The sequence below is a fragment of the Hemibagrus wyckioides genome, linkage group LG03, assembly GCF_019097595.1.
Source record: "Hemibagrus wyckioides isolate EC202008001 linkage group LG03, SWU_Hwy_1.0, whole genome shotgun sequence".
NCBI lineage: Eukaryota > Metazoa > Chordata > Actinopteri > Siluriformes > Bagridae > Hemibagrus > Hemibagrus wyckioides.
The window spans coordinates 12,038,128-12,065,181 of NC_080712.1; the positions used below are offsets into that span (position 1 = coordinate 12,038,128).

General features: G+C 37.9%; 2 protein-coding genes across 2 annotated transcripts; one reads left to right on the forward strand and one right to left on the reverse strand.

The window, feature by feature from the left end:
* The first annotated feature begins 58 nt into the window (after nt 1–58).
* On the forward strand, nt 59–22,764 carry glud1a (glutamate dehydrogenase 1a). Its single transcript, XM_058385970.1, has 13 exons — nt 59–596; nt 4,409–4,489; nt 4,581–4,636; nt 5,853–5,916; nt 7,360–7,454; nt 9,729–9,908; nt 11,698–11,835; nt 13,904–14,041; nt 14,939–15,019; nt 15,563–15,686; nt 18,339–18,430; nt 21,069–21,131; nt 21,811–22,764. Exons 1-13 carry the CDS (start codon nt 197–199, stop codon nt 21,928–21,930), a joined length of 1,632 nt encoding a protein of 543 aa, XP_058241953.1. The 5' UTR covers nt 59–196; the 3' UTR covers nt 21,931–22,764.
* Nucleotides 22,765–23,422: 658 nt separating this feature from the next.
* zgc:193505 (uncharacterized protein LOC559113 homolog) lies at nt 23,423–25,271 on the reverse strand. The gene is made up of 3 exons (XM_058385971.1): nt 25,111–25,271; nt 24,442–24,663; nt 23,423–24,126 (listed from the first exon to the last, which is right to left on the reverse strand). The coding sequence occupies exons 1-3, from the start codon at nt 25,151–25,153 to the stop codon at nt 24,083–24,085; spliced, it is 309 nt and encodes a 102-aa protein (XP_058241954.1). The 5' UTR covers nt 25,154–25,271; the 3' UTR covers nt 23,423–24,082.
* Between the last annotated feature and the right edge of the window lie 1,783 nt (nt 25,272–27,054).

Below are 27,054 nucleotides of genomic sequence, written 5' to 3' on the forward strand. Positions count from 1 at the left end.
CCTCCCAGTGTGAGGTGGGGATTCAGCTCGCTTTGCTTTTTTAAGCAAATTACCATCACAGACTTGATGGTGTTTGGCAGTTCAGTGTAGAGCACAGAGGCCGAGGCTGGACTCTTTTCTTTCCTCTGTACCACACCGAGACAACACTAAGTCCCCTTTTTTCGGTTGATTAAACTTTCCCGTGCCACGTTTAGAAATGTACCGGTACCTGGGAGAGCTCCTGACCCGGGCGGGAGGCAGCGCTCTGGCCTCGGGACTCGGCGACGCCACTTTGCCGGCCTCGGCGTCTCTCATGCGGCTGCGGCGCTACAGCGAGGCCGTGGGCAAAGAGGAAGATGACCCGAACTTCTTTCGCATGGTGGAGGGCTTCTTCGACCGCGGTGCTACTATCGTCGAGGACAAGCTCGTGGAAGACCTGAAGACCAGAGAGACGCCCGAGCAGAAGCGGCACCGTGTCCGGGGAATCCTTAAGATCATCAAGCCCTGCAACCACGTCCTGGCCGTGAGTTTCCCTCTGAAGCGAGACAACGGAGAATGGGAGATGATTGAGGGCTACCGAGCCCAGCATAGCCAGCACAGGACCCCCTGCAAGGGAGGTAAATAAGCCGGCTGTCAGTGCACCATGACGGCTAACTCGCACAATGCAAGGCGGAGAAGTTAGCTCGCTAGACGGCTAAAGAGGAAGAGCTAGTTAGCTAAAGTTCAGGCTGGATTCAGAGTCAGGTTGCTTGTGAAGAAAAAAACCTATTTGAATGCGGGTTTTTTCTTTATACACTGCGCCTTTTCTAATGTCACGCCATGATTATTAACACATTATCTACCTAAATATAAAGCTGTACGTATTCATAATATAATACATAAATGTGTTTTTGCATGGCTTCCTGTCTCGCCGGTTTTCTTTAAAATTATGCCTCACATCAGAAACCGGTAAGAGTTGTCAAAATAAGTGCAGGGGATGAAGGAATGGAGGGGAAAAAGGAAGGAAGGAAGAAGAAAAGTGTAAAAAAATAAGCAAGGCTTCGTTTTTAGTAAACAATTAAGACGTGTACAATGTGAAGGAATGTGCTGTGTGTATACAGTATACACTTTAACATAAGAAACGTGGAGTTAAAAGTGTCAGTTTCCTGCTTTACTGCGGTTCATTTTAGCAATGGAAGTGAATAAAGAGTGATTCCTGTGTAAATGCCCCAGATATTCACTACAGTCACTTGATTTAATGTGGGATTGTTTAAATGAATATTATTTATACTCCTTAATTGAGGATACTGATGCCAGATTTTAATCTGAATGGCAGACTGTAGGCCTTTTTCTGAGATTAGTGGTCCAAGCACTGAGAATGAATGAGATAAGGCAAAGAAACACAGCTGCAGATCATCTCAAAGGAGGATAACGAAGAGCAGGCAATCCAGCCATTTGTCATTGTTTTACGAACGAGTGTGGAAATGTCTTTTGTGAGGATATTTCTACATGAACTATCATAATTCATGCAGATTCGTCTGATTTGCTTAGAACATAATTTTCAAATGATGTCCTTTTTTGATTGCTTCGCACAGCTCTTTTCTATGTTGAATGATTGCTACAGTGTTAGGACTCCAGCACAGGATTGTGGACATTTTAACAAATGGTCTGTCTCAGCATGCTTACATGGCACTGGCTGGTCAGCATTTGGACTTCGTATACCTTGTAGTGCCTAAAGTTTATGGTTGACTGATTTTGGAAGAGAAAATCTTATTTTTTTGAGATAAATGAAGAGGGAATGAGTCCTCCTCAGATAAGATTTTGACATGTATTACAGGGTCCTAGTACTAAGGGTATGCAAAAAAAAGAAAGAAAGATGAATTAGTACTGGGTGTATCGAAAACATACAGTATGTCAGGTGTGAGGACACCGTCAGTGAAAGTTTCATTATTACCACTTGTACAAGACATAAGGCAAAGTCGGCATGCGGCAGGATGGAAATGTGGTGGCATTTCTAAGGAAGTGCAGCTGTCTGTAGCATCTGGTTGAGATTAATGCATGCAGCGATCACAGCAGGGGAAGTGTATCTAAGTCACATACCTAGTCATATCAGGCCGAAAAGTACCACAGCATCAGTAAAATATCAGGTTAAAATATGATACATGAACATTCCTATCATAATTCATAATAGAGAATGATGATGAACAGCCTGAAGGCTTGAGGACATCCTGAGACTTGCACTCTTTTACATTGTACTATGGCTTTACAGTTGGCATGATTATGACTCACTAACTGCTGTTTTTTGCATGTTGTGTCGTCTTTGCAGAAGTGTGTTGCTGCTTTCTGAAAGCTGCGGATTTCTTTAAGGTCATCTTTAGAATGAATTGCTCAGAGACGTCTTTTCTAATGTGCAGTTTTGTGGAGTTGGATGAAAGTCTCACAGAAAAATGCTTATCATGGGTCCCAACTGGATCATCAGGAATTCTGCCTCATTGGTTATGAGAAATGTTTGTTCAGTGGCAAGGCCTAGACGACTCTGCCTGCCTACAAATAAGTTTAGTTCCTTTGCTCTTTTAAATGCGGTTGATTTGTGAAATGGATATAAAAAGTGCTATATTACACACTCCGGTTAAAATGGTTTCATTTTATACATCACCAAATCCTGGCAAGATGAATCACGTCATAACTTTTTTGGAAATTTTTTAAAAAATCAAGTGAAAAACAATTAGAAACATTTTTAGGTCGAAAAACAGGAAAAATGAATAAAGTTACAGTAACTTACTTACATGCCATGAATTTGTATAAATGGACATGTGGCTGTGTTCAGAATCACGTTCAGTCTCATACATTATGTCTGATCTGCACTGTTTTTGCCTGCTAAGTAGAAACATGTTGTGCTACTAATAAATAAATATGCTGTACAATATTTCCAGGCATTTACAATTTCGGGACAAAGGCTCCACTAAACTTGGCATTAATGGTTACGGGCACCAGCCTCGTTTGGCTGATCTCTGATGACCGGAAGTTTGTTTCCTGTGATACAGTACACATTGACCGCTTTCAATTTCCTAAACCTTAGTGCTGTCCCTTTTTTAGGGTCAGATTTGCAGAACATCAAAGTCTGATAGGTTTTTCAACTAGTTTTTGTATTTCTTTTCCCTGAAGTATTTTCACCCTTGCTGAGTTAATAGGAGAAAAAATGTCTTAATTTTAAAGGCGGTGTCCGTAATGTTAATGCCAGCGATCGCTCTTACAGCAAAAGATAAAGCAGAGATTCAGCAATAATGCCAGGGCAGGAGCAGGAGGACAGGAAATGCTGACTATCTGCCATGTAATCAAAGTGGTGTTGATAGTATTGATGAGTTCCTGGTTAGTTGCTGGTGGACATTTTTATGTTTGTCTGCTGTTTCGGACATTTTTTAACCAGTTAACTTAAAAGGTGGATGTCTAGCACCCCCTAACACCCCCTGTTCCTGCTTTTTAAGATGCACTATATCAGCCAGACTTTTATTAGTGCTGTGAAGTGATTGGCATCAAGTATTAATCGTCAGATGCACTATTATGTAATTCCATGGTTTTTTTAGCTTAATCATTAGTAACAAAGATCTTAATAATAATAATAATAATTAAAAAAACAAGTATAATTGTACAGTCAGAACAGTAACAACCATTTTTAGCTAAAGGGAAGTGAAGGGAAGAATTTGTTTTTTTTTCTTTTTAGGCACACCCAAAGTTCAGACCTTCCCTGATTTTTCTCTCTGCCTGAAGAGCGGAGGGAGTGAGTCACCACTCGTCTGTTTCCCTGCCTGCTTTGCCCAACATTATTCCCCCTTCTCTGTCGTTCCTTCCAAACAGCTGTTTTAGATCCTTTTTTTCCTACTTGTATTAAGTAACCCGCACAACATAATGCCTAAAAATACTTTTCCACCTATATGTTGGTGTTATTTAGAGATTTAGAGAAAGTAGATCTTCTAAATTTTATGTTTGGACTAGTTTGGAAAGCCAGTGTTATTGTTCTGTATGACTAATAACCTAACCACGGAGGCAGCGTGCAAGGATCGGACTGGAATTACAAGACAGCGCCCTTTCTTTTCCAGGATGAACGTTTCTTCTTTGTTCGTTTGAAAATGAGCAGACTGGTTCATGACTAAATAAAGCAAGTATTTTGGAGTCCCTTGGTACTTTTCCGATTCAGAACCCTTGAGTGACTTCTCCATCAAAAAGTTCCTCACGCTTATACGAATACGTCAGGGTCTAAGAAGTTTAAAACCTCGCTAGAAAGGAGTTGAGAGAGAATGTAAGCATTGGTGCAAGTACGCTGCTGTATTTTCAGCTTTTTAAAGACAGCGTATATGTGAACACAGTGCTCATTTAAGTGCTTGGTCTCGAGAGAAAAATGATGTAACGTGCAAAAAGGTCACTTGTTCATAGTTTTTGCATCTGCTTGCAGGTATCCGTTACAGCACAGAAGTGTCTGTTGATGAAGTGAAAGCTTTGGCTTCGCTGATGACGTACAAATGTGCTGTTGTCGGTGAGTTTTTGTGGGGGTTTTTTCCCCTTGTATGTTTGTATAAAATGTATCAGGATCTAGAAATAATTCTAATAAACTATCCTGTCCACAGATGTACCTTTTGGAGGAGCGAAAGCTGGGGTGAAGATCAATACCAAGAATTATTCTGTGAGTGGTTCTAATCCAGCGAGTGTAACGTTATGTTAACTCTTAAAGGAGCTGTTTGTAATTTTAGAGCCCCCTGCTGCCTGCTTTTCTCTTTCCTCCCAGCTGGTTCCTTTCTTTCAGGTGGAATAAACAGGTCTTGTGTAATGCGTTTTTTTATGGATTAAAGGCAAAAATTGAGAAGTTTTGTTCCAAATGGAGGCAGAGTTCATTTCTGGCCCAGAAAAAATTATTTTTTTCCCCTAACAATATCTATCAAATATTATTACATCGTTTTACCTACGCAGTAGTTATAATTGTTATTAGAAATATTTGTAATCCTATTTAACAACTGTGTGTATGAAGGACAGTTTCTCTCATCAGTTTTCTGTTTAGCTGTAGTTTACTTAGCACGTAGATGTAATTGACATCATTTGTTTTAACTTGTGCTTGGAGATCTTCTTGGCTTCGAATGCCTTGCTTTATTTTATAGCCTCAATTTCGTTCCTCGTTTTTTTGTTCAAAGCAAAGGTCATTTCCTAAAAGTGTGCTTTTCAAACACCCCTGAAACACAATGCGCTGTGCTGTTATAGAAAATAAATGCATACCTGGGTGGTATGACTTGACGTGAAGCAGAATTACTGGTTCAGACTGGATTATTTTGTCTTTTTTCCTTACTCTTCAGGTTGAGAGAGACATGCATGGTTGTCATTTTGCATTGAACCAGAAATGACAAACTCCTCTGACTGACTGATACAAAGTGCTGACATCGGAGACTTTTTTTTTTCCCCATTTGTGTTAAATAAACATCTCCCAGCAGAAATCTTTATCATATTGTTGACTCCATGCTTTTCTTAGATGACGGCACACATTTTATCATACTGATTATTATCATTTGCTAGACAAGTCCCTATGTAAATTCTTCCTGCAGCAACATTGGTGTTTTAAAGCAACCAAATTAGTATAGCCCCGTGATTAGTCTTGTGCCTGGCTCTGGTGTTAGAGCTGCTGTTAAAGAAAATGAATCAGTATCTCCAGACCCATCAGCTCCAGAATAAAACAGTGCTGCAGAATAATACTGAAGTCCACACCCTAATGCACCAATGTGTCCCCTTTGTCCTGAATATTATAATGCTATGCTTTGTTGTTGTGGTTTTTTTAATTACTTTAAATTATTTAATGATTTGAAATTACTTCTAGATGAACACAAAGATGTTGTTTTCGCCATTTTTCCTCACAGGACAATGAGCTGGAGAAAATCACGAGACGCTTCACCATTGAGCTGGCTAAGAAAGGATTTATTGGTGAGGATTTGATCATGGTGTTTTTTTCTCTGTCTCTTTATTTCTCTCTCTCTCTCTCTCTCTCTCTCTGTCTCTCTCTCTCTCACTCTCTGTCTCTCTCTCTCTCTGTCTCTTTCTCTCTGCACTCGCCCACACTGGGCCATGGCCATGTCTCATTTATTTCCTCCATTACATCAACAGTCAGTGGAATGGTCTTAAAAATAACTCCATATTTTCGAGCTTGATAGCTGTAAACTACAGCTCATGAATAAATATTCACTGGTGTATTTTAGTAGATTCTGCACTTCTAGTAGATTCTGAGGTCCTTAGGTTTGACCAATCACACAGGTTCGGCTAATACCTAGACAGAAGCTGACATTAGGGGGTTGTAGTGTGTGTGTTATATATGCATCCAGGGCAACAGCAGAAACAGCAGTGTAGTGTTATTTTCATGCAGTGCAGATGGAAACCTCTACATGAGCACATTCTGTAGGTGAAGAAGACTAAATGTTGTACTAACCCCCTTTGAGAATGCATAGAAAATCAGTCATTACTTCTGAGCTCTCTAAGTTGTATTTAATTGTTGTATTTTCTAGTAATGCAAAGGTTTCCAGGTGTACCAGGCTTCTCTTATTTCACAGCAATTTTTCAATGATTACAATTGTTAAGTTGTTAAAGAATGATGCATCATTTATTTTATTTTATTTTATTTTATTTTATTTTATTTTATTTTATTTTATTTTATTTTATTTTATTTTATTTTATTTTATTTTATTTTATTTTATTTTATTTTATTTATTTTTTAATATTTACATTTATTTAATGTTGTGGGCCATCCACAAAACAACTACACGTTATTATGCTTAACCTATTGCATCTATAAACTATCTCTCCAACCTCTCCTAATATGCCTCCAATACTAAATTAAAATTTCACTTTGTCTATCTGTATAACCAAATTCAACAGTCTTTTTTAGCACAACATCTCAAGAACAAGTGACTAAATATTTTGTAGGGTCTCTATGCAGTTATCACTAGCAGAAAAATTGATCCAAACAGGGTGAAGATCTAGGTCATCTAGGTCAAATGTCTGAACTAGGTTTTCTTTTAATCGCTGTTAATAATACTGTTTTGTTACAGAAAACCTACCATATCAGTGACTCATTGTTAGTTGTTTGTTTATGATTAGCATTAGTTTATGGGGTGCATGGTATGCTATGTCAAGTCAATAATATATTAAATACATATTAACATGCACTTTAATATAAACCATTAATTTGAATTGCAGCCGAGAAGCTGAGCGGTTGTTCTAGACAATTAACAATAATACCTCCTTTGTATTCGTGCCCTTCTCTTTTATAGGCAGTAAGGTGTAAGTGGAAATAAAAGTGTATGGGCTTTATTTTATTTATAAGAATAGTGCCAGTGCCAGTTTTCAATAAAAACTGTTCTGCTTATATCTCAGGGCCGGGCATTGATGTTCCTGCTCCTGACATGAGCACCGGCGAGAGGGAAATGTCTTGGATTGCTGACACGTACGCCAACACCATGGGCCACCATGTGAGTTAACAGTCCTAAATAAATGAATAAATAAATTGTAAGATAAGGTAAGAGGGTTATTTAGTTCGGTTTGCTGATAGCAGGTCTCATATCAGCTGCCTATACATGAGATCATATGTTATCATGAGCATAAAAACGATAAACATTCTTTGACTTACAGTATTTATTTTGTCCACTGTTTTTTTTCTTTCTACTGCAGAGATTTTGTACTAAAGCTGCATTGTTCCACTAATTTACAGCAGCAGTTTTGCACAGTTTTTGCAACCTTGAACCCTTTCGTTCCCGTATTAGAGTTGTGGAGAAAGTAGAGTAAAAATCACGCCTCTTTTTGTCCCATTCTTTTTAGTCAGACTGAGTCGAAACCTTGCTTTTCCTGGGAACAGACTGTAGCTTAGTGGTTAAGGTGTTGGGCTACTGATCAGAAAGTTGTGAGTTTGAGTCCCAAGTTGTCACTGCTGGGCCCTTATCTCTCAATTGCTTAGTTGTATAAAATGAGAAGTTGCTCTGGATAAGGGTGCCTGCTAAATGTCAGGTTAGAAATTTTTCTGAGATGCTTTTAGGGAGTATTTTGGAAGTGGGAGTGCTGTAGAATGTGGATAAACAAAAATGCAGTAGGTGCTTCCTTTAGGCATGAAGGAACATGTAATGTAGAATCAACCTTGACAAATTCATCTTTACAAATAAAACTTCAGGTGCTATGTATTTTCAGATCAGAGTAGACTAGTACAGGTTTTAAGTGTCACTCCAAAATATGCCAAAAGAGCAGTGTTCTTTTTCCTCTAATAAAAAGGCAGATGAGCAGTGTTCAAATTTCGACTGACCGATAGATGTGTAGGGGTTTTAAACACTCTGACATAAACTGGCCGCCTGAAAGCCCCACCCCCTCAACCAACACACATTACCAATGTCGATTTTCTAACATGAAAGATTCTTCCTTGCTTTCTGGCAAACCTTTTGAGTTCATTCTTCTGAGTAAGTGTGACATAACTTTATAGAAGCGGCAGACTTTATTATTGTCACATATACATTACAGTACAGTGAAATAAATTATTTTTTTTCATATCCCAACTTTGGAGGTTGGGGTCAGAGCACAGGGTCAGCCATGATACAGTGCCCCTGGAGCAGAGAGGGTTGAGGGGCCTTGCTCAACGGTGGCAACTTGGCAGTGCTGGGGCTTGAACCTGATCAACAACCCAGAGCCTTAACCACTTGAGCCATCTCTGCCTCTATATACTTGTCTTACATTAGCTAACATTTATTTAGGATGCCACCAAAGAATGTCAAAAACAGCACCCTTGTGAGTGAAAGAGGAAAAAAAGCTAAATGATAATTAGAAAGTCATTAAAATGCTGCTTGCTTTCCTGTACCAGTCATGTAAGTCAGGGTAGAAAGATGAGTGCATGTATAGTCTATACAGGATTTTTACTGTAACCATAAAGCACATCAGGGGAAGAAGCTGCTTATCTGTGTTAGCTAGTTACAAGCATATAGATTTGTTATTACTTATGTACCTGCACTATATGGATCACATTTTTCCTACAATTGGAAGAAACATGTGCATGTCAATTTTCTAGTGTCTTGGGATGCCCCCCCCCAAGCGTCTGGTGGAAGCTGTATATACTCGTGCCACTTTCTAACCTAGATAAATGGTTTGTGAAAGAAGTTTATTGAAAGATGTACTGTGTTTTTAACTGTATTATTATTTTTTATTGCTACAGTGCAGAAAGAAAACCATACTGTAGCAGTATGTAAATATGCCAAGTCAAATCTTTCTCATGGCTCAGCAACTTAGCAATACTGAGTGTCCACATACATAACATAAATCTCTCCTCCTTCTTCACCAGGGGCTCTTATTTTATGAGAATCTGTAATGGTAGTTTATGCAGTCTAACACCCTGGAGTATGGTTAGGGAATGAAGACTCAGGAAGTGGGTTTGAGAGAGAGAGAGAGCGAGAGAGTCTGAGAGAGCGTGTGAGAGCGTGTGAGAGTGTGAACCAGGTTGTGGTCTGGGGTTAAGCCTGTCTTGACAAAGTCATCTAGCACAGGAAGTGAAAAATGATGTGATTAGTGTCAAACACAAACAAATTGTGACTAGCATGTGATTGTGATTCAGGGAATTTGTACTGTTTTGGTTTGTTTGGAGTTTTATCTGATTTACAGCTCCATGAGTTTTGCAAATGTCTTACCATCACAGCAAAGCTTTGTATTCTGCCTTTTCTGTCACACACTTACTGTTCTTTTATTTATTTTTTTTTGTTTATTTTTTTTTCCAGGACATCAATGCCCATGCATGTGTGACCGGGAAGCCCATTAGCCAGGGCGGCATCCACGGGCGCATCTCAGCCACAGGACGAGGCGTTTTCCACGGCATCGAGAACTTCGCCAACGAAGCTGCCTTCATGAGTCAGATTGGTTTGACTCCAGGCGTTAGAGACAAGACCTTCGTTATTCAGGTTTGAGGCTGCATGGCATTCACTCGCAGTTCTTTCATCAACAATACATTTCTGTTAATTAGAGGAGACTCCATTTTAAGTAGCAAATTAAATCCCATCCAGGACAAGTTAAGGATGCATTTGTCTCAGTAGCAGAGTGAGAGTTCACACACAAAACCGCTCATCATACTCTCACTCCTTTTAAGAACAATACTGTTTTAAAGTTTGCTTTTAATCCCACTCCACACATTTACATATCAGAGCCATAAACTTGCTATGAATTTAGATTCATTTCATTGATAGATTTCAGTTGGGAGTTCAAGTAGGAATAGATAAAAAATAAAGTGCAACAGCTGAGGCAGAATCCTGCTTTACTGCATACCTTCAATAGCTCATTAGAAAGCATCAGTTTGTTGAACATATTTCTCAAATAACAGCCTGTAGGATGAGTTCCTTGGGGTTTTTCTGGACACCAAATGTTTGACAAAAAGTTCTAGAATGCAATACAATGCAAGTTACAACACGAGACTACAGCGTAATGGTATTTAGTGATATTAGGATGAAAAGGTGAAGCTCGAGAAGCTGATGTGTTTATGAAGGAGTATAAAGGAGTAAAATTGCTGAATTCACTGTGAGTAGTGACAGAAAGTGATTTATATACTATTCTGTTGATAAATAAAGTCAAAAAATTTCATTGCAAAATTTCATCAGAGGTCACACATTAATTATAAAGATTATGAAAATGATTCAGGGTGCATTTTTTTTCTTTAAGGATTCTCAGAATAAAAGTTAAAATAAACCTCTGTTGCTAAACGTAAAACCTTTCCTTGTTTCCCTGAAAGACAAACCAAAGAACCATATCGTTGTGATAAACCTTTTTAAGGCGGATTTCACACTGGCAGTTGGGTCTGAAACAGAGCGGAGTTGGCATGAAACGTTGGTAATGTGAAAGACGTCATGTGGAATAGGAAGTGCACCCCGTGGTACTGAACCCAAGACTGTAGGAGGGGTGTGTGAGTTATATAATAATATAATAATAAGAAGAAGCCTTTATTAACACCACATATACATTACAGCACAGTGGAATTCTTTTTTTCGTGTATCCCAGCTGAGGAAGTTGGGGTCAGAGCGCAGGGGCAGCTATGATACAGTGCACATGAAGCAGAAAGGGTTAAGGGCCTTGCTTAATTGCCCAGTGGTGGAGCTTGGGGGTGCTGGGGCTCCTCCGATCACCAACCCAACCTGTATAAATAAATAAAAATAACTAACTAAATAAAACAAACACGCATGAAGAACACGACGTGACTCATATTCATAACGTGACTCATAACGTGTGACTCACTATATTTTTTGTGATGATGTACTCTGAAGGTCAGTAGAATCAAGCCAGTCTGAAACAGGACCAACGATGCAGGGGCACTGGAAGCAAACGCACTCTAAATAAACATTCTCATGACAGAGATCAGGATCATTTGTCCACAAGGTGGCATTATAGAATTATGTCGACGTCCCAAAAGCCGGAAGTCTGTTAAGCTCATTTTCCCTGGACAGAGTTTCCACAGACCAAACGATTTTTCCAGTCCAGAAGTTCAAGGACTGAAAGCAGCACATGCTATTGTTTTTGAGATTAGGACAATGTAGTCTGAGATTTAATTATTCTGACATATGATGCAATTCAGTTTATACAGTATATCTGCTTCTATGTGCCTGATTCAAATAATAAATGAACCCTTCATAAACAGAAGTCACTGTTACTGTAAACTCAGTCCTTTGTTAAAGTGTTACATGCAAGTTTGTGTTTCTGCTTTAGGGCTTTGGTAATGTGGGTCTGCACTCCATGCGCTACATGCACCGCTACGGGGCGAAGTGTGTTGGAGTTGGGGAGTGGGACGGAAGCATCTGGAACCCTAACGGTATTGACCCCAAGGAGCTGGAAGACTACAAGCTGGTGAGTCTGAAACAAATCATTTTCATCAGTTTGTTGAGGTTATGGAGATTGATATGTACAGTGAGGGGTTGCAGTTTTCTGTATTGAAACACGAGTGATTGCTCTAGCTGTAGAAAGTAATAGATTTTGTAGTTCTGTAAGATTGTTTATATTTCTTTTGTATGGATTGATTTGATTAGATTTACACCAAAGTGTTTTTGTGTGAAGGAATGGAACTGTCAAGTGTTTTAGCAAAAAAGCAGCTAAACATTTCAAAGTAGTTTTCAAGAAAACAATATTGGATGGGTATTGGCAACAGCTGAAATATGATTTTCCATTAAAAAAAGAAAAAGTAGTATTTCTAATTCCTATGATTTCTTCGTAGTGGCTTGGTTCTTTTACTTGGAGTAGCCTACAGTTCGGTCAAGCATTTTTTTAAGCCATTTTTTAGAAGGGGTGATATTTACATTTATAAATATGTAAAAAAAAAGAGACATTTTTAAAGGTGATTATTGTGTCCATCACAACAGCACTACTTGTCTAGGATCTCTCTCTCTCTCTCTCTCTCTCTCTCTCTCTCTCTATATATATATATATATATATATATATATATATATATATATATATATATATATATATATATATATATATATATATATATATATAATCTGCATTATTTTGTTCCTGTATTCAAGTTGGTTTCATGAAGCCAGTTAACTTACACCTAGCCACTCGAGGACGTCCTGCTGAATGAGGTTTTCCTTTTGCTTCACCGACAACACATGGCCTAAAAGCAATAACATTCAGGACCAAAGCATCCAACAACAATTTAACAACTTAAATTAGATATAATTACTTATTAATATTAAGCATTACTCATAAAACGCAGAGAGCCCAGATGGCAACAATGTCTTTGTCAGTATCTTGTCTGTATGAATTTTTAGAAATTCAATTATTATTAAAAGCCCTGTTGCTTTTTTCTGTTAATGAATTCAGTATCAATGGAAAACAAGAATTCAAAACAAAAAGATGTAAAATGAGATGGAAAGTACATTAAAGAAATGAAAAAGTGTTGTGGGTTTTTATATATATATATATATATATATATATATATATATATATATATATATGTATGTAGTATGTATGTATGTAAGTCAGGCATAACATTATGAGCACTAACAGGTGAAGAGAATAACACTGATTATCTCCTCATCATGGCACCTGTTAGTGGGTGGGATATATTAGGCACCAAGTGAACATTTTGTCCTCAAAGTCAATGTGTTAGAAGCAGGAAAAATGGACAAGCGTAAGGATTTGAGCGAGTTTGACGAAGGGCCAAATTGTGATGGCTAGACGACTGGATCAGAGCATCTCCAAAACTGCAGCTCTTGTGGGGTGTTCCCGGTCTGCAGTGGTCAGTATCTATCAAAAGTGGTCCAAGGAAGGTACAGTGCTAAACCGGCGACAGGGTCATGGGTGGCCATGGCTCATAGATGGACGTGAGGACCCGTGTGATCTGATCCAACAGACGAGCTACTGTTGCTCAAACTGCTGAAGAAGTTAATGCTGGTTGTAACAGAAAGCTGTCAGTATACACAGTGCATGATGGGTCAGGGCTGTTTTGGCAGCAGAATATATGCCTGAACGGTGTATATCACCTGTTATATGTCAGAGCTGCTACAGTTATTATTCATTTGTTATAGTTAATAATGCAATGGACAGGTCACTATGGGAAAAAATGAAACGAATGGGGTTAATTCCAACTCAGATATTAATATGTCTCTAACAAAGTATCTGTTTAAAATATAAGTGCCTAATTATATAGATGTACATGTTCGTAAAATAGGATTCTAACAGGAGGGTTAATATGTCTCTGTTTGGTCGAACATCCGAAATCTGGCAACCACATGCAAACACTGGAATTGGATTTGGAAATTTTTTATGTATAAAAAGAGAATTGTTTGTAGTTTATTGGTGGAAGGAATCTCCACATGTCACCGAGTCCTCTTCTGTACAGATGTCCTGTATAAGTTCAGCAATATAAGCGTATCCTCTTTCTAATATAAGCATTTTTCCTGTCGATCTTCAGGCAAACGGTACAATTGTCGGCTTTCCCAAGGCCACTCCCTACGAAGGCAGCATCTTGGAGGCTGAATGTGACATTTTGATTCCTGCTGCTAGTGAGAAGCAACTGACCAAGAAGAATGCCAGCAAGGTCAAGGCTAAGGTCAGAGAACAACACAATACTGCATTTATAGTTTAGTGCTGTATGGTACAGAACGCCACACATGACATGCAGGTAACAAAGTGGGAAGTGCTAGTGCTTAATTGCTTAAGATGCTGGACTATTGGTGGGAAGGTTGGGATTTTAAATCCTGCTGGATAAGTGGATAGGTGTCTATCTAATGCTAGAAATGTAAAATAAAAATATCACGAGTTAAGAATTCATTCTCACAAATATTTCGACACATTTTACCAATTTGTTCCCTCATATTTTGGCCTCTTTTATCAATTCATGCCTGCAGCTTAATAAATCCATTATAGTTTCTCTGTGTTGTGATAACAGCGGGTATAGATGTGTGTTTTTTTTAATGGACAGAGTTTGTTTGAGTTGATCATCGGTGAAATCATACAAGTCCATATTGTAAAGTCGCCTGACTAACTTGTAGCTTTGTAGCTGTGCCTTGTAGCTGCCTATCACTTAAACAGATTCCCTACAGTGCAAGACTTTTGAAAAGATCTCTATAACTCATTCTCAACTCAGTCCAATTGTCTCTGTCCAATAACAGCAGCCAGAGATGTATTTTATCACTGCACAGTAAAAAGAACGATGGATTTATGATACTGTGAGCACAGACTGGTAAAACATGGCAAGAATTGAACTGAAACAAGGGAATGAATTAATAATGCATATGCTCAAGTTGTGGGAACAAATTCTTAATTCATGGCCATGACATTTTTATTTATTTATTTGACCAGGATAGACGTTTTTATAATCCCATTTTTGCTAGTAGACAGTATTTGTCTGGAATTAATTGTAAGCCTACAGTGTTTTGAATAAATGAACTGGATGAATAGTGTAATGTAGAGAAATAAAGTGGCTGCTGCTGTTGTTGTTTTCTAGATCGTTGCTGAGGGAGCCAACGGCCCCACCACCCCTGAAGCAGATAAGATATTCCTTGAAAGGAATATTATGGTGATTCCTGTAAGTCTGTTGTTTATTTAATAACCAATGTTTTTATTATAAGAATGTACTTATTCTGTTTTGAATGAGTTGTGGCCAGCATTGCTAATCTGCTCATTATGAACATCTACATTTACTGGATTGAGTGTTTAGGAATGTATATAGTACAATCTCACCCACTTCTCAGGAGCAGGGCTGGACATCCATCCTGGTGATTGTTTAGTTTACAGTCACGTCATTACTTTCTTTCCAGGTCAAGAGTATAATAGTTTATTCAACACAAATCTACTGGATTTAAAATCACACTACACAATTCATCCTCCTCATTCTTTTAGCAGACTCTCATCACTCGGGTAGTTTGCTTTCACCGGACGTCTGAGAGAGAGTTTAAGAATAAGCAGGATGAATTTCACAAGTTCACAAGTGCACGTGAGCAAGCTAGATTTGTAGGAGAGTAAATAAATCTGTGAGTGAGTAGGAGGAATACTTTTTTTCAGCGGTTGAATGATTGTGCTCATTTTTATTTAGCAGGAAATTAAAGTCTTCTGTTGTTGTCTTGAATAGGACATGTACCTGAATGCTGGTGGTGTGACCGTCTCCTACTTCGAGTGGCTGAAGAACCTGAACCATGTCAGCTACGGCAGACTGACCTTCAAATATGAGAGAGACTCCAACTACCATCTCCTCAGTAAGTGCAGCACTGTTTAATATTTGTTACTGTTTTTTTTTTTTTTTTTTATAAGTTAAGGATAATCCTTAATACTAATCAACACCAAAAAAACAACACCAGTGAATATTTGTTAGAGGGCTTGGTGGTTAGGACATGTGCCTCACACCTCCCTGGTTGGGGGTTTGATTCCTAACTCTGCCCTGTGTGTGGAGTTTGCATGATCTCCTCGTGCTTTTCCTCCTTGTGGGTTTTCTTCAGGTTCTGTGGTTTCCTCCCCATTACAAAGACATGTTGTCAGCTGACTGGCAGATGATCTCTAAATTGTCTGTAGTATGTGTGAGAGAGAGAGAGAGTGTGTGTGTGAGTGTGAGAGAGAGAGAGCGAGAGAGAGAGAGCCCTGTGATGGTTAGAACCCCATCCAGGGTATCACCTGCCTTGTGCCCCAAGTCCCCTGAGATAATCTCCAGGCTCCCAGTGTAGGATAAGCTGTACAGGAAATGGATGAATACTTGTTGTAATCTACAGTTTGGCCCAGAAATATTTGGACAGTGACACAATCTTCATGATGGCACACTGGATTTGAAATTAAACAACTGAGATGCAATTGAAGGGCAGACCTTCAGGTTTAATTAGAGGGGTTGAACAAAAATGTCCTATGAAACATTTAGGAATTGCAACCATTTTAATACAGCATTACCTCATTTCAGGGGCTCAAAAGTAATTGGACAAATTAACGTTACTGTAAATAAAATTTTCATACCTTGTTGAGAATCCTTTGGAGGCAATGACTGCCTGAAGTCTTGAACCCATAGACATCACCAAACGCTGGGTTTCCTCCTTTGTGCTGCTTTGCCAGGCCTTTACTGCAGCTGTCTTTAGTTGTTGCTTGTTTGTGGGTCTTTATGCTTTAAGTTTTGTCTTAAGCAGGTGAAATGCATTATCGATTGGGTTGAGATCTGGTGATTGACTTGGCCATTGCAGAATATTCCACTCCTTTGCCTTAAAAAAACTCCTGGGTTGCTTTTGCAGTATGTTTTGGGTCATTGTCCATCTGTACTGTGAAGCGCTGTCCAGTCAACTTTGCAGAATTTGGCTGAATCTGAGCAGAAAGTATATCCCTATACACTTTAGAATTCATCTGGCTGCTTCTGTCTTCTGTCACATCATCAGCAAACACTAGTGACCCAGTGCCACTGGCAGCATGCCCATGCCATCACACTGCCTCCACCATGTTTAACAGAGGATGTGGTGTGCTTTGGATCATGAGCTGTTCCAAGCCTTCTCCACATTTTCTTTTTCCCATCATTCTGGTACAGGTTGATCTTGGTTTCATCTGTCCAAACAATGCTGTTCCAGTACTGGGCCGGCTTCAAAGTCTGAACTGGCCTTCCTATATTTGAGGCTGATTAATGGTTTGCACCTTTTGGTGAACCCTCTGTATTTGCTCTTCTCATATTAAGGACCTGAGCCCTTCTTCCAATTTTACCCTCAAGTTACAGCAGAGAGTCTGCACTTTAAACCCATATTAATTATATAACTTTATTTTGAATATGTTTTGGTAAACAGCTAAAATAACAAAACTTGTCTCAGTGTCCAAATATACCTAACTGTATTTGCCTTCTGATGTGTGCATAGGCCCAAAACCTACAACAGAATATACACTCTATTATCATTATACTACTATCATTATAAAGCTGTGCCCTAAATTTTTCAGATGAGCCAGCAGACTTTAGCAGTGGTCACATGCCAGAACTCTTCCAGGAACAGTAGACAGATAGGAGCTTCCCTCATTTCAGTGCCGTAATAAAATAGAAAGTGTACACAGCTCGTTCCCAGTATAGTCATTTACCTGCTCCAGAGAGCCTGAAGTGCTCTTACTGATGGTGCTGGGAACAAGCTGTGGAGTTTTAAAAGCTCACTCTTTGTATTTTAGCTTTTCAAATGTCAGACTCTGGGAAAATGTTAGGAGTGTTTTGAGCAGCTTTAGCTGAAAAGATTTTTGCTTCAGCTGTTACTGATCACTCAGCCACTCTCCATAATATGCAGAAGATAAATATCTTTGAGTCTAATTCTTAAATAATTGCTAATGGAATTTTGTGTCAGGAATAAAACACAACTGGTCATGTTGATATAGAAAATTAATCAACAATGTGATGGTGGAAAGTAGCCTGATGCGAACATCTTTCTAAAGTTGAATTATTTTTCTATAACAGCACAAATCAAAATGTTTTATTCCTCTTACAACACACTTGCCAACAGATTTCTGGTATCAGTTATATTATGGAAGCTATAAACAACTGTCGTTGAGGTTAAGACTAAAATAATGCATTGCTTGCAAAAACCTTCTTATATTCATGGAGGAACTGAAAAATGTGAAGTGATCAATTCTGAAAGTGAAATACTTCTATAAATATTAAATACTTTACATATATATTTCCTTACAGAAGTTTTCAGTGTATTACTCATTAGTTTTTAAAACAAATATTAAACAAGTGCATTAATATGAACCTGATTTGTATAAATAGGTTAAATAAAAATGTCCTGCTGCAAGGTTTACTAATCTAACAGTCTGTTTTTCTTTGTTTCCTGGTTTGAGTTTAGTGAATGAACTGCAGTGATGCTTTAAACAACGATTAACATTTAATTGAATTGAATTTTCCTCCTCTGCAGTGTCTGTGCAGGAGAGTCTGGAGAGGAAGTTTGGAAAGCATGGTGGCTCCATCCCTGTGGTACCAACCTCTGAATTTCAGGACAGGATTGCTGTGAGTACACAAACACACTTCTCCTCTTCCTCCTCCTCCTCCTCTGTAAATGTACACATAATACAGATTAAATTCATCATACAGTCAGTATCAGATAAAGTTCAGATGTGGAATCAGGAACAGGAAACTTTTTAGCCTTCTCTAACACAAACACACAGAGTTTAAGAACTTTTAAGTAAACCAAACCAGATCACAGTTTTACTGTATTGTGTGTTTACTTTAATAAAAATTACCTCTCTCCAAGTGAGAATATCCTGATTCTGGTCAAATGTATCTGCTATTTCTTATTATTAGATAACAGTAAAGCAAGTCTGAGATTATTAAGCCTATTTCTAAGGCATATTTTACTATTTTACTAGAAAATGAGCAAAAAAGGAAGAAATTTTAAAGATTAAAAATAGCAAAATATGTCTATAGGTATGAATAATCTTGGATTTGGTTTTGGGTTATCTTTTAATAAGAAATGCTAGATCATTTTTAACTATATTCAAGATACTTTATCTTGCGAAGTTGTCATTTTTGCACTGTTATTTATTTATTTATTTATTTATTTATTTATTTATTTATATGAGAGACACGTTCATCAAACTAAATGTTTTCAATATCAAACAGGAAGAAACCAGCATTGTTTTTAAGTTGACATTGTTAGACACTTTACATTTCCTGGAAGCTTACTGGAAGAAGTTAACCTATATTTAAATAAAAATTGTTTTTAATCAAAGGCTACAAAGACTGAGCCTACATGTGGTCTGTTTATTCAGTGCATACATAATAAACAGCAAGAGCCAAGATCATTGAGTCTTCACAATTAGTCAGAATTACACCTACTAATGTAGGACTATTCAGAAAGAACACACTAATACGTTAAACAACGGAAAATTAACCACAACTGAGTTAAAAATCAAAACAAAACAGAAAAACCCCCACTGACCACGAGCATCATTAAGCATGACATTTTCTTGAACTCATCCCTACAAACACTGCTATGATCCACACACAGCTGTTAAAGTGTATAGTTTTTATAGTTTATTCAGTTATTCCTGATTAGGGACATTAGGTCATGCCAGATTGCTTGAAAGGGTATTCATAATGAAATTGGGTATGAAGGAAAAAAAAAAAAAAAGGCAGGGTACACTGGCTTGGTGGTTAGCACATTTGCTTCACACCTCCAGTGCTGGGGGTTCGATTAGCACCTTTGCCCTGTGTGTGTGTGTGTGTGTGTGTGTGTGTGTGTGTTCAAGATTTTTATTTGTCACATACGTGGCTGTACAAGTACAACAGTAGAGAAATGCAATTGCAACAACTCCAGACTGTGCAGAATAAAAATGTAAAAGATTTAAAACAGATAAAGAGATGAACAATCTAATAAGAAAAACAATAGCATTGTTGTCATGGTATAGTAAAGTGACTGTGTGCTAATTTTTATCACTTAATACTAAGATTGTGTGTTTAATGGCCGTATTGCTTGTTGAGAAAAGCTACTGTTCCGAGTGATCGGAGTCTCTTGCCAGATGGCAGCCACTGAAATAGTTTGTGATTTGGGTGATCAGTGTCTTTAATAATCCGCTCACCCCTGGACCTGCACTGCCTGATGTAAATATCCTGTAGATCAGGCAATTCAGTCCTGGTGATGCGCTCGATACACCTGATCACTCTCCTCAAGTCCTTTTTGTCCTGGGAGCTGCCATTTCCATACCAGACGGTAATATTCCCAGATACAACTAACTGGATGATGGATGTGTAGAAGGATTTGTGTAGACCTGAAGAGATCCTGAACTTCCTCAGCTGTCTGAGGTAGTACAAGCACTGCCTAGCCTTCTTCACCAGTAAAAAGTTGTGGGGTGTCCAGGACAAGTCCTCAGAGATATGGACCTGTGGTCTGTTTGTCAGGAAGCTCAGGATCCAGGAGTAACTAAGTCCCAGTTCACTGAGCTTTATGATGAGATGGGAAGGGAATACAGTGTTAAATGCTGAGCTGTAGTGAAAAGAAGCCTTACATAATTCCCTTTCCCAATGTCCAGATGTAAAAGCGCTGTACTGTATGTAGGACATGGGAAATGGCATCATCCTTGCTTCAGTTTTGGATTTTTTCTAACAAAGCGCAGATAAGATCCTTTACAAGTCTCTCGAAACTCTTCATCACCACTGATGTCAGAGCCACAGGACGGTAATCATTCAGACCAGCAGGGTGTCCTCTGGGTGCTCTGATTTCCACCTCTAGTCCAAAGACATGCATTGTAAGCTGATTGGCATCTCTAAATTGTCTGTAGTGTGTAAATGTGTGTGTGCCCTGCAATGGACTAGCATCCTGTCCAGGGTGTCCCCTTCCTTGTGCCCTGAGTCTCCTGGCATAGGCTCCAGGTTCCCTGTGACCCAGCAGGATAAGTAGTGTAGAAAAAATGCCGAGTCAAAATAAATATTAAAAGTCATGAGAGACAGAGTGAATGTGCAGTTGAGAAAAAAAGAACATATAAATATATGAATAATAAATATTCAATGATCTAAAAATCCTTTGTAGGAATAATCCTGCATCCACACTGAGGATTATTCTACACCTGTCTGTAATCTTCTCAGTCAACCCTGATTATTCTGATGTTTAGGCATTAAAGGTTTTTCCTTCCTTCTTGTCTGGTTGCAGGGAGCGTCTGAGAAGGACATCGTGCATTCTGGACTGGCCTACACCATGGAGCGCTCTGCCAGGGTTAGTACATAAATGTATACAATAATCCCTAAAGAACAAGAGACAGGCGATGATGGCCAGGAAAAACTTCCTGAAAAGACATAAGCAAGAAACCTCAAATTTCAAATGAAAAATTTATTGCTCACATAGACACTCATTGTCCCTCAGGATCCTGTGTGCTCAGCACCACAGCCCAGGTTCATTTCCTGGGCAGGGACCAAACCCAGCCACCGAGGGGTTAACTCTCAGTGCTGGTCCCAAGCCTGGATAAACTGGGAGAGTTGTGTCAGAAAGGGCATCAAGCGTAACACCTGTGCCAAAATCAATTTTTCCTTGCCATCATCGCCTGTGACACGCAAATTAGGAATAATTTTCAATTTATATCTAGAATTCATATCTTCCGGTGTTAAAAGTGCTATACAATTAAAACTGAACTGAATTGAATGGTCCAGAAGTTAAAGCTATATTTTGCCCTCTAGTGGAATAATGGACTAGTTATTTTTTAAAGCGTTCAATTCAGTTACAAACCACAAGACGATTTTACTGTAGCACATGGCTTGTAAATTCATTTGGAGTGCTAGTCCCAGCACATGGCCTGCTGTAAAAGCCAGAGATGTTTTTTAAAAGTGGAAGAAATTTTGCACAAGAAATGTTTTGTAAATATAAATCTGTAATATTCCATCTTGTTCTTTCTTCCTAGCAAATTATGCGCACAGCCAACAAGTACAACCTGGGGCTGGACCTGCGGACTGCGGCCTACGTCAACGCCATCGAGAAAGTCTTTAAAGTGTATCATGAGGCTGGCCTCACTTTCACATAGACGCCCGATCAGATCTGCCTGCGTGTCTGTCCGTCCATCTCTACAGACACGCTGCATCTTCACTGCCTCCTCCCTCAAGCCAATATTCTTGAGTTTACATTTAACATATTCATATATACTGTTTGTATGTCTATAGCTTTCTTCTTCCCTCATAGCTTTTATCCACTCCATAGCACCAAAGCTCTGTCATTCTTTCAACATGTAGTCATGTCTGTCTATTCTGAGAGTAATATCTTGCCAGAAAATGCCAAAGAGGATGATATTTATACCGTATAACGCACATTTTATGTTAATCTCTGCTGTGTTCTTTTCAGGGACGTTTTAACTTTAACAGCTCTTTAGCACATCATATGCAAAAATCCCTCCAGCCTTAATATTGCACATTGTACAGCAGTTTTCTATGGGACATTCTTTCTCTTTAGACCTACTAAAAAGGCATGCAAAGGTCAATAATGAAGGCAATGCACGGAAAATGATCTCAGGCTTTTATATGTTACTAAATCGCACAGATGTCTTATTTATCTGTTCTTGCACTTGGCTTAGCCTTTTATTATAAAGAAAATATAATATGGTGCTCTTTTTGCCTAATATGCATCTGTTACTTTATCGCCAAATGCTTCCATGATAAAAAGGTATGAAGCATGTCTTAATGGTAAACGTGAAGAATGTATGCATCCAGTGTGTATAAGGAAAGGGATTGTGTTTGGGAACAAATGGTTTATTTTCTTAATCACATGAGCATTGTATATGATACGAGGCAACTTTTTGGGAGGAGAGTTTATAAAGCTTTGTTAAGGATAAAATGTAATAAAACGTATACACGGTGGTGTCATAGTTTTTGGATTATTTGTTTTTTTTTCCCTCACACGTGTATTAAAGGAGGAGCGCTTAATCGAGTAGCTTTGGTGTGCAGCAACAGGAGAGAATGTGTTCAACCTACAAAAGTGGAATCTGAAGAATGCAGTGAAAAAACTGCTTTTAAATGGAGTAAAAACACTGAAGCGCAACCTCGTGTACAATCACACTACACTACGATCTTGGTCTTATAGCCTTATGAAAGTCTTCACTACTGATATATAGTATAAATATGTTTAATATTATTAAAAGCTAATGTTGCATTGCACTCCTTAACCAATCATCTATAGCCAAGAGGGTTTCTCACAATAGACTCAAATGCTCCTGGTTACACAATCGCTCTTGAATATATAGTGTACAGTTCTAGAATAGAATTTATTTAATCGCACTATCCGGTGTCATCCAGATGAGGATGAGGAGTTCCCTTCGAGTCCAATTCCTTTCGAGGTTTCTTCCTCATATCATCTCGGGGAGTTTTTCGTCACCACTGTCACATCTGGCTTGTCCATTATGGGATAAATATCAGTTTAAAGCAATGACATTTTCTGAATTTTTATATTCCTGTAAAGCTGCTTTGCAAGAATATCTATTGTTAAAAGCACAATACAATTAAAAGTGAATTGAATTGCTTACACCATTGAACCATTAACAGCTTTCTTTATTCAAAAGAGTTTGCTTCCATTACAATATTGCTACTAACAAGTAGAACTTGAATAGAAGAGATTTTAGGTTTATAAAAACTGCTCTGAGTGGGGCTTTGCAAAAGAAGGCTAAAGTTAAAAACAAAAAACATAAATACAACAAATTTACATTATTCCAAACAAAGCTTAGTATATATCTAATGTGAATCTTATACATTTTAGTAATCAGACATATTTGTCCATATTAAGTTGGAAATATTTGTAAAATATTGAGTATAAGAACACATTATTTATACAATTCCGTCAAACACTGAATCACATGCGATCATGTAGAGCTAGTTGACAGTTTATAAATATAATATAATATAATATAATATAATATAATATAATATAATATAATAAAATATAATATAATATAATATAATATAATATAATATAATATAATATAATATAATATAATATAATATAATATAATTAATATAATATAATATAATATATCTGTTAATAGATATAATAGTAAGAGGCTGAATTCTCACTTCTTCATTTGCCATGCCTTCATACACACAGGAGCTTTTCCTGTTGTGTTAGTTCTGTCCAACTCCGATCAGAAGAAAAGCAGAAATTTAATAATTGCAGCATTTTTGAAGACCTTCATCTTAGAAACCAGCAAGCTCATCCACTGCCGAGTTGAAATCCTGGTCTGGAAAGCAAAATATTATGTACATATGTATTATTGTGAAGCTCTTCATAAGCATCATCCGTAAGCAATTATCTAGACTGAATCCCTGCAGTATGTAGTGTGTGATGTATTTCTTCTCCTGAGATAGGTTAGAAAACAGTTCAGAGGCTCAGGCCACTTCTTCATTTTCTGATTAAGAACCTTTTATCCTTCCCTGTTTCTAATTACTTAAAATAAACAAATAAATATTTAACTTTGCGTAGTCTAACTAGACTGACTAGACTAACTAGATCCGTGCTGCTTCAAAATAATGTACATAAAAGGAATCAAGCTTACTTTCTGCACCTCCTGCTGCACCTCCTGCTCCTCCTGGGTTTGTCTCGCCCTGTGGTGTTGAGAGCAGGCCTCCAAACAGTCCTCCTTTCTTCTCTTTGCCGTCGTTACCTGAATCTCCTGATGAGGGAAAAAGGCCTCCCATGCCTCCTGACTTAGCTGGTTGCTTGGCGTTTCCTCCTCCTCCGCCCAGCATGGACTTCACCTTCATTTTGGCAGCTGCCGCTGGAGTGGGAAAACACATCACATGATTATTAATATATGATTATTAAATAATAAGAAAGTGTAATGGATCTGCACAGAATGAAGAAGAAGGACTGGTGGAGTCTGATGAGTTTATACTGCCTTGATTAATGAAAGTTTGGAAAAGCAAAAAACTATGAGACCAAGGAGATTAAAAAAATAATCATTATTTATTATTTTTAGAACAACTTTAGGACAAATAAATAAATAAATAAATAAATAAATAAATGGTGTCAAACTGAACTAAAATGACTTTACTTTTCATGGCTGTATGTGGAATACTAAAAGTACTAAAAGTCTTTTTTTTTAAGCTTCTCATCTTTGCACAAACAAACAAAAAATAAAATTATAAAGTATAGCTGTAATTTGAAAAAGGAACAAAAACGAGGTCTTAGTTAAAGCAAGAAACAGTATGAAAAATCCACTCACCTGCTTTATCAACTGCAGCATCAACAAAGTGATTTAAAGACATGTTTACAGGAATGAAGTCCTCACAGCAGAACGCCTGTGTTTCCCACTGTGTGTGTGTGTGTGAGTGAGATACCAGGTGAGGGTGGATGCTTATGAAGGGGTGCACTTACATTCTCTTACACCCTGAAACTGAAAATCCATTGGCTGATTTGTTAAGTGTGGAATGGAAACAGGAGGGAAGACGTGATCCGGCTGGACTGGTTTCACTGGTTTCCTGTTGTCTCACTCTCAAAACATTTCACGTGCTTTGTTTAAAGACAAGATTGGAGACTTGAGAGAAACAAATTAGTCACACAATGATGGACATGAGGACATTGTTTACCTCAGAAAGTCTTTTCACCTGTGAACTGATCTAAAGATGGAGGAAGATGCAGCATGACACTGCTTGCAAACACTAGACATCGTTTTAAAAAATAGTATGAGTCATTTATCTATTCAATTTTAGTAGATAAGAAGATTTGCCAGTGTTAGGCTAGCTTTAAAACAATAATAAACATTATTAAACTAGCTAATATGTAGCCAAGTTCACTAGCACTAACAAACTATCTTACATTTAAACTACTAGCCAAGCTAACTAGCACTAGCAAACCATCTTACTATAACACTAGCCAAGTTCACCAGCACTAGCACACTATCTTAAATTGCAACTACTAGCCAAGGTAACTAGCACTAGCAAACTATCTTACATTAAAACTAGCCAAGATCACTAGCACTAGCAAACTATCTTACATTTAAACTACTAGCAAAGATCACTAGAACTAGCAAACTATCTTACATTTAAACTACGAGCCAGGATCACTAGCACTAGCAAACTATCTTAAATTGCAGCTACTAGCCAAGGTAACTAGCACTAGCAAACTATCTTACATTTAAACTACTAGCCAAGATCACTAGCCCTAGCAAACTATCTTACAGTAAAATGACTAGCAAAGACCACTAGCACTAGCAAACTATCTTAAATTGGAACTACTAGCCATGGTAACTAGCACTAGCAAACTATCTTACATTTAAACTATGAGCCAGGATCACTAGCACTAGCAAACTATCTTAAATTGCAGCTACTAGCCAAGGTAACTAGCACTAGCAAACTATCTTAAATTGGAACTACTAGCCAAGGTAACTAGCACTAGCAAACTATCTTACATTTAAACTACTAGCCAAGGTAACTAGCACTAGCAAACTATCTTACATTTAAACTACTAGCAAATATCACTAGCACTAGCAAACTATCTTACATTTAAACTACTAGCCAGAATCACTAGCACTAGCAAACTATCTTACATTTAAACTACTAGCAAATATCACTAGCACTAGCAAACTATCTTACATTTAAACTACTAGCCAGAATCACTAGCACTAGCAAACTATCTTACATTTAAACTACTAGCCAAGGTAACTAGCACTAGCAAACTATCTTACATTTAAACTACTAGCAAATATCACTAGCACTAGCAAACTATCTTACATTTAAACTACTAGCCAGAATCACTAGCACTAGCAAACTATCTTACATTTAAACTACTAGCCAAGGTAACTAGCACTAGCAAACTATCTTACATTTAAACTACTAGCAAATATCACTAGCACTAGCAAACTATCTTACATTTAAACTACTAGCAAATATCACTAGCACTAGCAAACTATCTTACATTTAAACTACCAGCCAGGATCACTAGCACTAGCAAACTATCTTACATTTAAACTACTAGCCAAGGTAACTAGCACTAGCAAACTATCTTACATTTAAACTACTAGCAAATATCACTAGCACTAGCAAACTATCTTACATTTAAACTACTAGCCAGAATCACTAGCACTAGCAAACTATCTTACATTTAAACTACTAGCCAAGGTAACTAGCACTAGCAAACTATCTTACATTTAAACTACTAGCAAATATCA

Bases quoted from the DNA above. Each gene is read 5' to 3' on its own strand.
- glud1a (XM_058385970.1), top strand. From the start codon at position 197: ATGTACCGGTACCTGGGAGAGCTCCTGACCCGGGCGGGAGGCAGCGCT. The intron at 7,455-9,728 runs GTGAGTTAACAG...TTTTTTTTCCAG, and splicing joins CCAACACCATGGGCCACCAT to GACATCAATGCCCATGCATG. The intron at 15,687-18,338 runs GTAAGTGCAGCA...CCTCCTCTGCAG, and splicing joins CTCCAACTACCATCTCCTCA to TGTCTGTGCAGGAGAGTCTG.
- zgc:193505 (XM_058385971.1), bottom strand. From the start codon at position 25,153: ATGTCTTTAAATCACTTTGTTGATGCTGCAGTTGATAAAGCAG. The intron at 24,664-25,110 runs GTGAGTGGATTT...TTCCCACTCCAG, and splicing joins TGCTGCAGTTGATAAAGCAG to CGGCAGCTGCCAAAATGAAG. The intron at 24,127-24,441 runs GTAAGCTTGATT...TTTGCTTTCCAG, and splicing joins TGCAGCAGGAGGTGCAGAAA to ACCAGGATTTCAACTCGGCA.